Below are 16531 nucleotides of genomic sequence, written 5' to 3'. Positions count from 1 at the left end.
ATTTAAATTTGACAATTGCCGAACATAATTTGGTCAAATTTAAATAGTAACTAACTGGGAAAGAATAAAATATGCATAAAGACTCATAAAAACACATACACATTTTTGGCAAACATAAATAAGGGCACTTATTGCCAAACATAATATAACAAAGCATTATATAAGAGAAGCAATTGCAATGCACTCATTCTTAATGTAGTTTAAGGTAATTATTAATTAAAACCTTACTTTAGGAGTAGCCGGTTTTAAACAAAACATTTTTCCACTGGAAAATTTAGTATTACTATGACTAATCTTTCAGAGCTATGTATTTCCTTCAAAACAGCTTATGTCTTTGTACATAATTCGGATCACATACCCATGCCTCTGACTGAATGGGCCTGATGTTGCTTAGTAGCACCTCTTCATAGTTTCCATAATCAATGAATTTAACAACTGCTGTCATACCTGAAGAATGAAGAGCTTCAACTTCTGCTCGGTAAAACTGAGGAGACAAAAAGGAGTTTTAAATGGGATGATCAACATTGTCTAGATAAGGTGATGCATGATGGAAATATAAATACTCAAAATGTTACAATGTTAGTATTTTTTGAAAGCTCATTTTTAAATCAATTTTATTGCAATATCATTGTATTAGTTTTAAGTGGAAAACATAATAATCTGATATATGTATATATTGTGAAATGACCACCATAATAAGTCTAGTGTCCATCACCACACACGGTTATATTTTTTCATTAGGATGAAAACTTTAAAGATATAAATCTCTTAGCTAAGATATAAATTCTCTTAGCAACTTTGAAATATATAATATTAAAAAAAATAATTTTTAAAATAATGCATTTTTAATTTATTTTAATTGGAGGATAATTACATTACAATATTGTTATCGTTTTTGCCATAATCAACATGAATCAGCCACAGGGGCACATGTGTCTCCCCATCTGAACCCCTCCTCCCACTTTCCTCCCCACCCCATCCCTTAAGTTGTCCCAGAGCACTGGCTTTGAGCCCTGCTTCATGCATCAAACTTGGACCAGTCATCTATTTTACATATGGTAATACACATGCTTCAATGTCATTCTCTCAAATCATCCCACCCTCACCTTCTCCCACAGAGTCCAAAATTTACTTTTGGATAATCATAAATTGGCTAAGAAAAAGAGAGATTCTCTTATGCGTGTGAGTTCTGACATACACTGAGCAGTAGTAAGATTTCAGAACTAAGAGGATCAGTAGAGAATATTCACATGCTAATGGGTGCAAAAAGAACTAGTATTCTTCAATGTCTCCTTGTTAGCCACTCAAGCCCTTTGACATTAGTAAAACAGTTCTTATGTACTAATTAGAGTAGATAAGTATGAAGTAATTTATTTAAAAAACAGAAATATATGACAAAAAAATCCTCAAAGGCTCAATGTCATTGCTATTGTCATACAGGCAGCTGTGGTGAAGGAGAGTTCCCAGGCAAGAAGTAAGCACACCACTTATATCCAGGATTTATAGGATTTAAGACACTGTAAGCCAAACCCTTTTATTTCTTCAGTTTATCCAGTATTACTTGGCTCTGGGAACCAATGCACAAAATCACCAGGAACTGAATTCTCATAACAACTTCAATTTTTAATCTATCTGTTAAGGCAACTTGGAGTAGATCAACTGATTGGAGTATTCCCTTCACTATGCTAAGTCACTTCAGTTGTGTCCAACTCTGTGTGACCCCATAGACGGCAGCCCACAAGGCTCCCCCGTCCCTGGGATTCTCCAGGCAAGAACACTGGAGTGGATTGCCATTTCCTTCTCCAATGCATGAAAGTGAAACGTGAAAGTGAAGTCGCTCAGTCGTGTCTTGACTCTTAGCGACCCCATGGACTGAAGCCTACCAGGCTCCTTCATCCATGGGATTTTCCAGGCAAGAGTACCGGAGTGGGGTGCCTTTGCCTTCTCCCTTCACTATAGGTCAACCCATTTAGGACTCAAATTATAGGTCGGAATGTTGCTTAATGAACATGAAATAGCAACAAAAAACTCTTAAAATTCTTATTTACTCTCAAGGAAAAGTTTTCTTCAAACAAGGGAGTTGGACGCTCTTCTAACAGTCTACTCTGACAGTGAATCAGTGTAACAGGATCCCACGAGACCTTCCAGGACAGACGCTCCTTCTCCCCCAGGTCCTCCATCTGCTGCTTGTCTACAGAAAAGCTTAACCAAGGAATAAATGTAATCAGAGAAGTGAAAAAACGTGGAAACAAAAACGGTCAAGCAAGACAAAATAATAATTTAGCCATTAAGCAAAGTTAAGGACCTTCAGTTTCTCCTCAAGAGCTACAGATACATATTCTCAGTCAAATCCTTTGACTGTTTTGCAGATACCAAACCCCCACTAGACAGAAGAAGTTAACCACATGATGACCAGACTGTAGTTATAACATAAGCTCTTCCATCTTACACAATTTCAAGAACTGGCCTCAAGGAAATCCAAATAATACTTGTACTTAAAACAACTATATGATGCTGATCAGACCACTACATGACCAATTTCAAGATGATTTTTGGAGCTGTTCTGCATGAAGCCCCCCTTCCACCAACCCTTCCATCCACCTGTATCTCCCTAAATATCTCCTTTAAAAGCTCTTGCCCCTGATCAGCAAAAGGGAGCTGGTTAGGGGAGTTAGTTTTTGGGCCGGGAGTCCATCTTCTTCCCAGAACAGCACCAGTTTCCTCAACAAAGCCATCTTCCCTTTTACCTAATACTTGGTTCTCAAAAATTGGCTTTCAAGCAGCAAGCAGCCAAGCCTGAGTTCAATAAGCTTCATGGGTTCACTGGAATCAAAAAATGCTATAAGGCAACAAAAATTCTTATTCTTGATAACCTTCTAAATTAGCAGTTACTGTGAGTGTACCAGGAAAGAATCTGCTTTTACTAGTGTGCGTGTGTGCTTGCCAAGTTGCCTCAGTTGTGTCCGACTCTTTGTGACCCTATGGACTGCAGCCTACCACACTCCTCTGTTCATGGGATTCTCCAGGCAAGAATAATGGAGTGGATTGCCATACCCTCCTCCAGGGGATCTTCCTGACCCAGGGATCTAACCTGCATCCTTTATGCTTCTTGCATTGGCAGGCAGGTTCTTTACCACTAGCACCATCTGGGAAGCCCAACTAACTAGTATATGCCATATTATAAAAGTTACTAAGTTAATCCATGGTATTTCTTTTCCAGATCTGGATGCAAGAAGATTAGAGAAACCACGCCAAAATTTTTCTTTATCTTAGAGATCTAGTTATATATCCACATCTCTCCTTTCCTCCTCTGTTTCTTAGCCTTACACCTCCATATTCTGTAAATTGCTGTATTTCTCGCATATTTCAACTGTAAGCTTTTTAGACAATTATGCCAGTTAGGTTCAACAATGACAAACAATCATAATATATAACCTAGGAAAACAACTTGACATCCTTTTAGGAACTTACTAAAGATAACCTGTGTAAAAAATGACTTCTACATAACATGGAAAGTAAAGGTGTAGTGATATGGCACTTGATATGGCTAGGAGTGCAGGAAAAGCTTCCTGGGGCAAATGACAATGGGTATAATCTTCAAGAATGAAGAGTATTTAGCCAAGCTAAGAACTGAGAAAGGTGTTCCAGTAAAATTTACAGAAACAAAACATGAAGAAGAGTATGAAGTGAAGTCACACAGTGGTATCCAACTCTTTCCAACCCCATGCGCTGTAGTCCACCAGGCTCCTCAGTCCATGGGATTTTCCAAGCATGAATACTGGAGTGGGTTGCCATTTCCTTCTCCAGGGGATCTTCCCGACCTGGGGATCGAAGCTGGGTCTCCAGCACTGTAGGCAGACACTTTACCGTCTGAGTATAGGATACAACAAATAGTTTTAAATTAATTATGGCATGACATAAGAAGGGTTGGCCAATAGGACAAGATAGTAAGGGTCAGCGGATAGAGGCGCTATAGGCATGCTAGACTACAAGTGAAATATTTTAACTAGGAAGAATGACAAGATCACAGTAATGGCATTTCCAGTGACAATTTTAAGAGGAATAAGACTTAAGGCAAGGAGACCATTTTAAAGGTCTATCCCAGTTGATAGAGCTGAAAGAGCTGAACTAGTCATGGCAGATGTACAGGGAGAAGGAGGATTGTTCCAAATGCTCAGTCTTTCTATGATAGTAAAGCTTGAAAGAAGGCAAGATTATCATGAGGAATGTTTTAAATGATACTAACTGATTGCTTCCAAAACATCATTTATAATGCAATTAAAATTATGGTTTCTTAATGACAGTTATAGATAATGCTTTTCTTAAGCCTTTACCCTAGTCTCTGGCTAGAAAACTGGAAAGTTGCCTGTTCTTGACAAGACACTGAAAAGTTGTCACTTAAATTAGGTGGTTTTATAAGATAACTAATGCCATCTCTTTCATAGAGTATTATTTATCTTATTTGCTTAATGGTGTATCTATACAGAGCCTACAATCCTTCACTCTAAACTGAAAAACATCCATGTAAAATCAAAGTAGAACCCTTAGGAGATCATTCAATTATTCCAACAATCCTCTAAAAGCTCAAAATATTTTGGGAAATATTAGGTACCACCTTTCAGATGCTATATGATATTATTTTGAGTATATTCAGTAGAGACAATATATGAATTTAGTCTTATTGATTTTCTGAGAAAATTACAGTTGAAAGTAAAGCTTTAATAACAATCTGATCAGGTATTTGAAGACACTTGGTTTACAGCACAGGCAAAACTATCTGATGTATCCCAAGCACCTAACACTTAGCAGCTACTCAAGTATGGTTTGTTGAATACTCAATATTTGTTAAAGAACTTGTCTACGTTTAAATATCTTAGGACTGTCATTATTCTCTGTTACTTTGTTTCTGGTCATTCATATTCTCTCTATATTTTTAATATGCCTCATAATTTTTTTTTAGGATGCCAGACATTGTATCAATAGGTGAAATATCATGAAGAGGTTCTAAAAAATATTACTTTTCCCTCAAGGAGGATTATATTTTAGGAAGCTGGCAGACAGAGTACAAGTAGATACCCTTGATCATGTGCAGGAATGATTTTAGGCTTTCTACTGGCTTGCTTGTATTTTGCACTTAGTACTAGGACACGATCCTTACAGGATTTCAGTGGAAAGCCTGAGTCTTCTTACCAAGCCTTTCAAACATTATTGGACTTGAACTCAAATTATTCACTTACTTCCTCTGTTTGTCAGGGTCACCAACTCCACATTGTTCAATGAGAAAAAAAAAAAAATTCTGCCACCTTCATCTTTACTGTTCACAGAAGTATCTTACAGAAGTGACAAAAAGACAAAGACAAAGTCAAAGTTGCTCAGTCGTGTCCGACTCTGTGACCTCATGGACTATACATATACATGTTGTCCGTGGAATTCTGTAGGCCAGAATACTGGAGTGGGTAACATTTCCCTTCTCCAGGGGAACTTCCCAACCCAGGGTCGAACCCAAGTCTCCTGAATTGCAGGCGGATTCTTTACCAGTTGAGCCACAAGGGAAGCCCAAGAATACTGGAGTAGGTAGCCTATCCCTTCTGCAGCACATCTTCCTGACCCAGGAATCCAACTGGGGTCTCCTGCATCGCAGGCGGATTCTTTACCAACTGAGCTATCAGGGAAGTCCCCTACAGAAGTGAACCCTCCAAGGTAGACAATGTTAGCTCTAAAAACCAACTCTAATTTCCAACTACTTCTTGGCTCTACCTTAATGGAGAAATGGCGAAGCATAAGTAATCCCCGCACTAGCCAAATCAAACAGTTCCTGTGTTTTGGAAACTGAGTGGTCTCAGCTGCAAGAGTAAGAGTCTAGATAGTGATGAACACCTGCACTTGCTTTCCAAGTCTCCATAAGAGCCAAGGAGTAGCCATGTAAAACAGTTTTAACCAATGAGATTATCTGTGGTTATTTCTGGAAAGGCTTTTACTTTTCTTGAAAAAAAGAAAAGACACGGTTAGTGCAGTCTCTTCCTCTCCTTTCAGCCTTGAATAAAAACTTGACAGCAGAGAAGCTGCTACTAACCACATTCACACAAAAACCCTAGAAGACTATGCCATCTAGTTGTACCTGGACCCCTTCTTGCTGCTATCATTAGCTAACACCTAACACCCTGTTCATTTCCAAGGCAAACCATTCAATATCACAGTAATCCAAGCCTATGTCCCAACCAGCAATGCTGAAGAAGCTGAAGTTGAACGGTTCTATGAAGACCTACAAGACCTTTTAGAACTAACACCCAAAAAAGATGTCCTTTTCATTACAGGGGACTGGAATGCAAAAGTAGGAAGTCAAGAAACACCTGGAGTAACAGGCAAATCTGGCCATGGCATACAGAATGAAGCAGGGCAAAGGTTAATAGAGTCGTGCCAAGAGAACGCACTGGTCATAACAAACACTCTCTTCCAACAACACAAAAGAAGACTCTACACATTGACATCACCAGATGGTCAACACCGAAATCAGATTAATTATACTCTTTGCAGCCAAAGATGGAGAAGCTCTATACAGTCAGTAAAAACAAGATGGGGAGCTGACTATGGCCCAGATCATGAACTCCTTACTGCCAAATTCAGACTTAAATTGAAGAAAGTGGGGAAAACCACTAGACCATTCAGGCATGACCTAAATCAAATCCCTTATGATTATACAGTGGAAGTGAGAAATAGATTTAAGGGACTAGATCTGATAGACAGAGTGCCTAATGAACTATGGACTGAGGTTTGTGACATTGTACAGGAGACAGGGATTAAGATCAGCCCCATGGAAAAGAAATGCAAAAAAGCAAACCGGCTGTCTGAGGAGGCCTTACAAATAGCTGTGAAAGAAGAGAAGTGAAAAGCAAAGGAGAAAAGGAAAGATACAAGCATCTGAATGCAGAGTTCCAAAGAATAGCAAAAAGAGATAAGAAAGCCTTCCCCAGTGATCAGTGCAAAGAAATAGAGGAAAACAATAGAATGGGAAAGACTAGAGATCTCTTCAAGAAAATTAGAGATACCAAGGGAACATTTCATGCAACGATGGGCTTGATAAAGGACAGAAATGGTATGGACCTAACAGAAGCAGAAGATATTAAGAAGAGGTGGCAAGAATACACAGAAAAACTGTACAAAAAAGAGCTTCACGACCAAGATAATCACAATGGTGTAATCACTCACTTAGAGCCAGACATTCTGGAATGTGAAGTCAAGTGGGCCTTATAAAGCATCACTACGAACAAAACTAGTGGAGGTGATGGAATTCCAGCTGAGCTATTTCAAATCCTGAAAGATGATGCTGTGAAAGTGCTGCACTCAATATGCCAGCAAATTTGGAAAACTCAGCAGTGGCCACAGGACTGGAAAAGGTCAGTTTTCATTCCAATCCCAAAGAAAGGCAATGCCAAAGAATGCTCAAACTACCGCACAATTGCACTCATCTCACATGCTAGTAAAGTAATGAACAAAATTCTCCAAGCCAGGCTTCAGCACTATGTGAATCGTGAACTTGCAGATGTTCAAGCAGGTTTTAGAAAAGGCAGAGGAACCAGAGATCAAATTGCCAACATCTGCTAGATCATAGAAAAAGCAAGAGAGTTCCAGAAAAACATCAATTTCTGCTTTATTGACTATGCCAGAGCCTTTGACTGTGTGGACCACAATAAACTGTGGAAAATTCTGAAAGAGATGGGAATACCAGACCACCTGACCTGCCTCTTGAGAAACTTCTATGCAGGTCATGAAGCAACAGTTAGAACTAGACATGGAAAAACAGACTGGTTCCAAACAGGAATAGGAGTACGTCAAGGCTGTATACTGTCACCCTGCTTATTTAACTTCTATGCAGAGTACATCATGAGAAATGCTGGGCTGGAAGAAGCACAAGCTGAAATCAAGATTGCCCGGAGAAATATCAATAACCTCAGATATGCAGATGACACCACCCTTATGGCAGAAAGTGAAGAGGCACTAAAAAGCCTCTTGATGAAAGTGAAAGAGGAGAGTGAAAAAATTGGCTTAAAGCTTAACACTCAGAAAACTAACATCATGGCATCTGGTTCCATCACTTCATGGGAAATAGATAGGGAAACAGTGGAAACAGTGTCAGAATTTATTTTGGGGGGCTCCAAAATCACTGCAGATGGTGATTGCAGCCATGAAATTAAAAGACGCCTACTCCTTGGAAGGAAAGTTATGACCAACCTAGATAGTATATTGAAAAGTAGAGATATTACTTTGCTAACAAAGGTCCGTCTAGTCAAGGCTATGGTTTTTCCAGTCGTCACGTATAGATGTGAGAGTTGGACTGTGAAGAAAGCTGAGCGCTGAAGAATTGATTCTTTTGAACTGTGGTGTTGGAGAAGACTCTTGAGAGTCCCTTGGACTGCAAGGAGATCCAACCAGTCCATCCTAAAGGAGATCAGTCCTGGGTGTTCATTTGAAGGACTGATGCTGAAGCTGAAAGTCCAATACTTTGGCCACCTCATGTGAAGAGCTGACTCACTGGAAAAGACCTTGATGCTCGGAGGTACTGTGGGCACGAGGAGAAGGGGACGACAGAGGATGAGATGGCTGGATGGCATCACCGACTCAATGGACATGAGTTTGAGTGAACTCCGGGAGCTGGTGATGGACAGGGAGGACTTGCATGCTGTGATTCATGGGGTTGAAAAGAGTCGGACACGACTGAGCGACTGAACTGTTTTGAACTGAACACCCTGTTTATTCCTCATCATTCATTGAACACAATGGGGCCTGTTTCCTGATCCAAGCCCTATAGCATCTCTTAAAACATCCTACCACACCTCCTAGCCTAAATTTCATTCCTTGAAATCTGCAGGTAACATTTTCTCCACTATTCCTTCCAGTCACACACACGGGCACAGCCATCTCAATTGAAACTACTCTATACATAAAATATTTGTTTCAAATATATTTTTTACTTGATCTTCACATTCACCTAGGTCCTTCACAATAGTTTTCCTAGTACGACTACCTCTGGTTTTTATTACCTTGCTAATATCTCCAGCTGTGTCACTGGAACAGTCCTTGATGCTGGGAAAGATTGAGGGCAGAAAGAGAAGAGGGCATCAGAGGAAGAGATGGCTGGATGGCATCACTGATGCAATGGACATGAAGTGGCGCAAACTTCAGGAGATGGTGTGGGACAGGGGGCCTGGAGGGCTACAGTCCATGGGGTCGCTAAGAGTGGGACATGACTGGGTGACTGAACAACAACAATATCTCCAGTGCCCTAACCACTCCTTTTTTTCCTATGCAAGTGCCTCTTGGAGAATGAACTAGTTAACAAAGTTAACAAATAATTATGAAATTCCTACACTGTGAGAGGAATAGGGCAATAGAGAAAAAATAGAGAGATATGGTCCTGTCTTCAAAGGACTTAAAATCATGGCAGGGGAAAGAGTTATCAATATAGGAACCAAAACCAAAAATACTTATAAACTGTGATAAGCTTTAGAAAATGAATAAGGCACTGATTGAGAAAGACAATAATGTAGAAGGGAGGAGGGTGCAGACAAAGAAGGCTTCCTCTAGGAAGTCTCTGAGCCAAGTCTTCAAGGATCAGAAGAGCAGTTAGTAGAGGAGCATGCTGGGCAGAAATGGAGACACGAACAAAGTCCCTCCTGTCTGAGGGTCCCTCTGGCCTCTTCCCTTCCTGTTCTCACTGTGTCAGTCTTCTTCCTTTTGTCAGGCTCTTTTATCTGATTCACTGTATTCCTTCTCAATCTCATTTTGTGTCTTTCCATTTCCATTTTTTCCTCCTCTTTTCCTTTTAACCAGTATATAATGTAGAACACAAGGCTGTTTAAATTATTGGTTTAATAATTCTTAAATTATTTATTATTAGCTAAATAATTAACCTTCCTACTCATAATTTTTTTAAAGTAGGCTAATTATGTATATTACCTTTAAATTAAATGACATCTGCAGAACTTAACTGTGTTCCATTCAACTGATTTGCTTCCTTGTGAATCAGTACAATTTTATTAGAAAGAAAAGCAAATATTAATAGCTCAGTAGATGATAACTAAAGTAACCTGTCAACCTCATTTATTCACTTTTACAATACTTTTCTGATATTCAAGTGAAAATCAAACCTAACAACCAAATATTATGGGACTCCTAAGTATCCATAAAAAATATTAAATATTTTACTCTTCCTTTGATAAGTTACATATGCACACATCTGTTCAAAGACTATAAAAAAGTACAACCAGAGACTGAAATCCTGTCCCAAAGCAATGACTTTCTATGGTCTCACTAGATTGTTACATTAAGTAATATTAGTATTTAATAACTTTACAGCATGCATACCTTGTTGTCTTCCCAATAAAGTGCTAAACATTCATCTCCAGATTTCCACAGTTTTGCATACTCCATAGGAATAGATGATTCTAGTACTTTTTCGGGTTTAATTGGCCCAGATCTTCTTTTGGGACCACTACTGTAAAATATTTTATCATCATAGGATGAAGCCGTGATGGGTCCTGCTGGCTTAATAGGTCCCACTCGCCTTCCCTTCAGTGGCATTTCTGTCTCTCCATTTGGAACACCAATGAAACTATTCGTTCTGACAGGATTCTGGTAATCAGTATTTACATTAAAATGTTTTTCAATTTTTACACCACTAAAAGCTTCATTATTTATTGTTCGTGGCTTCCTGTCATAAAAATGATCCGAATTTGCTGTTTGGTTTTCTCTTTTCCCACGTTTGTGATTATTATAATCTATGGATTCTTGAGGAAAAGGATTTTCTTTTGCCTCTGCATAGGATGGACCTTTTCCTGATCGGCTTTGCATAGAGTTATCCCTTTTTTTAAATACAGTATCACTGTGTTGGGAACTTAAAAGGTAAGAAGTATCTTTAGTTCTATCGTATCTAGAATATGGTCTATCACATTTGATTCTCTCTTCAGCCCATACTTCAGATCCTGAAGAAGTACTTGGTCTTTCAGAACCTCTGTTTCTAGGTAATCCACTGCCTTCTAAAACTGCCTTTGAATTTTGGGTGTCTCTTTGAAAACGAGGAGGTTTTTCATTTCTTGGCTGTCTGGTATCATTTCGAGGAAGATATCGTGGTTGATTATTATCTTTTACTCCATTTTGCTCAGTATTTGACATTCTGTTTTGTCCTTGATGAAGCTGCTGCGGCTGTGATTTAGGTTCTGAAAAGTAAAAGTAATCATATGCATATTAAAATGAAGACTGCATTAATACTTAATTATCAAACTACTCATTTAACATCTTCTACTATCTTTCCACCTCATTATCTTAATCCCTCTTTGCTTGGTTAGACTCTTATGTTTCTAATGTACATTTTGCCGGTTAGCCACATGAGTGAAGTAAAGCAATGATATGAACCATGAAAAAATGGTGGATAATTCAAAAGCAAGTTGTCTTTGTTACTGAATATTTGCATTGTTATGGCTATCTATACATGCTGCTCTGGTAATTCATTTCCCAAGACTGGTGAAACAGAAAGACAAACTGAAACCACAGAAGCTGTTATGAAACTGTGCAAGTACACCTCTAGCTCAGTTCTTTTCTGAGTCCCCACCTCATTTAAAACGTATCATTCACTGTCAGCCAAGTTCTAGTCTTAGCAAAAAAAAAAAATTCTCAGTTCTTTCTGGATCTGGAATTGCTAAGTGTTTGGATTACTAATTAGATGTCTATTTATAAACCTTCCCTGGTGAAGGACAGGGAAGCCTGGCGTGCTGCAGTCCATGTGATACAAAGAGGTGGACACAACTGAGTGACTGAATAATAACATAAACCTATCAAAGAACAGGTACTACTTGGAAATACAGGGGGACAAGTGTCAAAATCTGATTAAGCAAAATAGTGCAGAAAATGTCCAACCAGAAATCAAATCAGTAACATGGCATATATACATATACCTCACAGATAGTCTGATGGTTATATTTCACAGAATTATCTTTATTCTCCTTCGATTTGTTCTGTGTCACTTACTCTTTCTTCCTCCACTGTTTCTCATAGCATGTCTATAACACAATTACAATCAAGTTGACTGGTCCTGGTGCACACATCTCGTTTCTCTTGCCAAACACTATAATCAGTATGAACATTAGGATTATTCTTACATTTTACCAAGGTTACAATACTTCCTAATAGGGATACTACTAAATTCCGGGTGAGAATGCTTCCTGTATTTGCAAGTAAATTAACTTCTTTGACCTCTAGCTACTAAATGCCAAAGCATTCTCCCTTAGCACTCCTAGTCACTGTTACTATCTAAATTGTCTCCATACATTTCCAAACACCCACTGGAGGAGAAAAGGTACCAAGTAAATGTTCAGATCAGCAGAAATAAAGAGAAGATCTTTAAAAAGGTCCCAAGTGACAAAGCAAGTCAAGACTAAAGATCAAGGCTCAAAATGAAAAGAAACTTCTCAGCAGAGCCACTGGAAGCCAGAAGTTTATCTAATAGACTTTAAATCTCTTTGAAATTAAAGGAAAATTATTTTCTAAGTACAATTCTACATTTAACCTAACCACCCACTGATCGTGACAAAGATTTTTCAAATATGCAAGATCTCAAATACTAGCCAAGACCATCAACAGAGATACTTTTACAAAATCACTTTGTCCCAAGATCTGCTTTACCAATCAGAGAAGGCACTGGCAACCCACTCCAGTACTCTTGCCTGGAAAATCCCATGGACGGAGGAGCCTGGTAGGCTGCAGTCCATGGGGTCACAAAGAGCTGGACACAACTGAGCGACTTCACTTTCACTTTTCACTTTCATGCATTGGAGAAGGACATGGCAACCAACTCCAGTTCTTGCATGGAGAATCCCAGGGACGGAGGAGCCTGGTAGGATACCGTCTATGGGGTCACACAGAGTCGGACACAACTGAAGCGATTTAGCAGCAGCAGCTTTACCAATGTAACACACAAAAAACAATATCTTATTTTAGATCACTGTAGTCAATATTATTTTTTTTTCTTTAGAAAGAAGAAAAGTAGACAGAAATGAGCATTTTCAGCAGTAAGCATGTCTTGGCACTTGTTAATAAAGGCAGCACCCGCCTCTTGTTGACTATCTGCTATGTGTTAGGTACCCCATACTAGCCCTTTATACACATTATGTATAGTCCCTACAGCTGCCTTAACATACAAATGTTATAAGGTTTATTTAATAGAAAGATGTAATATATGGTGAATTGAAGAAATTTTTTAGTTTCCAAAGTAAGTGAAATATGAAGGTATTTGCTGACAATGAAGTCTGAACAGATATTTGGGAAGTGAAGTGAAGTAGCTCAGTCAAGTCCGACTCTTTGCGACCCCATGGACTGTAGACTACCAAGCTCCTCGGTCCATGGGATTTTCCAGGCAAGAATCCTGGAGTCGGTTTCCATTTCCTTCTCTAGGAGATATTCCTGACCCAGGGATTGAACCCAGGTCTCCCACATTGTAGGCAGATGCTTCACCATCTGGGCCACCAGGGATATTTAAGATACTGGTGAAGTTAAAGGATCAATTTTTCAAAATTATTCCAGGTAGGGACACCAAATCTATGATGATCAGGAAGTACAAACAACTTAAGTCATCATGAGAATAACTAAGTATCCTGAACCTCAAATGGCAGTCTGAATAACTACGCATACAGGATGAAGGTTTCAATTAGCCTTGGTAGGTGTGGGAGAACTGGATTACAGCTCTTCTAAAAGAAGAAAAAAGGTAAAGATTTCCTAATCTACTTAACTGATGATGCACATTACAGAATAAAACAGTAATTTTACTATTAATAAATATACTTCATTCCCATTATTATGCTGAGACAATACAGTAAGAGAAGAATCTATAAAGAAAACTGATTTTAAAATAAGAACTACTCTTAAAAAAGTAAACTCAATGAGGCAGAAGATAAAATTGTGCTTTTAAAAGAACACAGTTTTCATATACATACAAAATAAAACAACAGTAAGCCAAGGAAGGTCCTTAAAGGTTTCACCACTCTTGTATTTCCTTAAACATTTTATCTTAGACAGTTAAGTAATAAAGTCAGAAGTAAATATTTTGAAACTGAACTAATCTATTAAATAAATAATAGAATATACTAAATCACTAAATTGTGAAAAGATGATTTTAAATATAGAAATAGCCCAGAAGTCAAATAGAAAGCGTCTTAATTCAGCAGTTGGAAACTCTGTTGCTCTTCCTGAGGAGGCATTAATGATTCCAAACCACCAAAATAGTAACTGATAACACAGGCCAGGTCTACAGTCACTAACTGAAAATACACCGAGACCCTTTAAGGAAGGAGAATAAAACGCTTTGCTTTTTTTCTTCTTTTTTTTTAATGAACTGAAAGGGAAAGGTGAAAGAAAAGCATAAATAGAAATCAGTAATATTATATATTAAATAGAGGAGAAAAAATGGAAAGAGAAAATTAGCAAACAAATGACAAAAATTCATCACAAAATAGATAAAATTATAAAAACATCTAAAAGATCAAAGTGATAAAAGTTTATATGATAAAATTAATCAAAGGATACTACAAGAGTTTCATTTGACTTGTAATAAAATATTCCTGTTAAATCAGCTCATGAGTTTAAAAATGTAAGTTCACAAAATAATTGATTACAATGTTTTATAGGCCCATGTTCTGAAATGCAAGGATCATTAAGAGTGAATTTATTAATTGTCATAACTTTGTCATATTTGGGTTTGCAAATTAGAATGTGCTTTATAATTAAATTATTAAATTTAATTAAAATATTAATTAAATTAAAATTAAATTAAAATTTTAATTAAAATATTAATACTTCTTTGCAGAGTATTCATTCTCCAGTTGCAGCTGTACCTGCTTTTTATAGTAGAAAAACAGGTACATTTTGCTTCCCAAGATGATCCTTCATTTTATTCTGAGATACCTACTTAAAGAAATGGCTTAATTAATATTTCACTATGTACCTGACTCTACTTAAAAGGTCTTTTAACTACACTACTTCATATAATTCTCCCAACCACCTTGAAAGGCAATATTATTATCCCCATTTTATAAGTGAATTAACAAAAAGCTGAGTTAACAGCTAGAAAACATTAGCGCCAGAGCTGAACTCAAGTCTAACTGCAGAAAAAGACCATAATTTTCTCCCTATGCAAGCTGCCTGCCTGGAGAAATAAGCAGAGTGTAACAAAAAATGTGTTAGCTACAATTTCATCACCTACATCTGTTCATTCCTGGTATGATACAGAAGTCACAAAAGTTCTTTCACAATCCCTGATGAACTAAAAATATAAATTTGGATACTAGGAATGCCAAAATTCTGACCTGAAACTAACAACCTCTTTCCATTAATGCAAAACAAAAGGAATACCTATTTATCAGCTAGATATTATTTTTAAAATGTCATAGTACCATGGTAAAACAATTACCAACTAACGTATATATTAATTCAAGTAGAGTAGTTAAAATTACTGCTGAGTAATCTTCAACAAATAAAGCAAAATAAAAAGAAATTATCAAAGATATTTGTTACAAAAAGATGGTATTAACTGATCAGCACATGAATTCACATTAAAACAGAAGTATAACACTTCCTAATATTTCTATGTCTGTATACAGACCAGATTACATTTTTTTCATATCAAAAATTTCAACTAATTTTCCCAATTATACAAATAACGACTTTTGTGTAAAATATCTTTACATATTTTTATCTAAATATCTTTAGATATTCTAAATATCTAAAATGTCTTTAGATATTCTGTAATGATGACAAAACTCTCTGGCTATAAAAGTTTATCTATCAGCTCAAAATTTATATGCTTTGGTTCCTCTTGTAAAAAAATTACTTCCTCTATAAATTTATTCTGTATGAATCCTGACTTTGATAACAAAGGTTAAAATAAAGAGCTATATCTCATTCTTAGCAGGTATATATAAACACAAGTGATTATTAAATGATAATGTTCTCCATATAGTAAAAAATAAAATGTAGTCTTTTCAAAATATTATGTGATAGGAAGAGATATTGCTCATCACTCCAAGCTTAAAGTATAACTTTTTCATGCTATATTAAATATGTTCTTTCTTACCACTTTCTTCAAAATAATCATTTTAATGTCCATAGATCATTTATCTATGGGACATCCTTCAGCTTTCTTCTAACTCTACTACTTCGTTGACACTATTTTTGCCAAGATCTCCAATCAGTGATGTGTTGGAGCCAGTCTGCATAAAAACCGATTATTAAATTTTCAGAAAATCTGCAATCTGGTTGCAAACTGAAATTAACTTGAAAGTAGCTGCTGATAATTTGAAATTAGCCATAGTGGAATATTTATACCACAGAAATCAGGAAAAGTTAAAAAGTAGAGCATCACTCCCCTGCCTCCCACCTCTTCTCCAGGGTCAGCTGTTAAACATTCACCAGCACACACACTATTAATGCCGTTTAAAACAATGGACACTTCACATCCTTCTCTCTGCTTCTACTCCTCCTGCTTTTT

General features: G+C 37.3%; 1 protein-coding gene across 6 annotated transcripts in view; it reads right to left on the bottom strand.

The window, feature by feature from the left end:
* Positions 1 to 16531, bottom strand: part of TDRD3 (tudor domain containing 3) — a 216896-nt gene that overhangs the window by 46773 nt on the left and 153592 nt on the right. For all 6 annotated transcript variants that reach the window (XM_006059568.4, XM_044926882.2, XM_044926880.2 and 3 more), the window contains 2 exons: positions 10363 to 11213; positions 359 to 484 (listed from right to left, as the gene is read on the bottom strand). In XM_006059568.4, the coding sequence (XP_006059630.1) occupies positions 359 to 484; positions 10363 to 11213 (977 nt within the window). The remainder of the gene's footprint in view (positions 1 to 358; positions 485 to 10362; positions 11214 to 16531) is intronic.

This window comes from Bubalus bubalis, chromosome 13, assembly GCF_019923935.1.
Source record: "Bubalus bubalis isolate 160015118507 breed Murrah chromosome 13, NDDB_SH_1, whole genome shotgun sequence".
NCBI lineage: Eukaryota > Metazoa > Chordata > Mammalia > Artiodactyla > Bovidae > Bubalus > Bubalus bubalis.
Note: the sequence above shows the minus strand (reverse complement) of the source record. Positions and strands in the feature narration are given on the sequence as shown.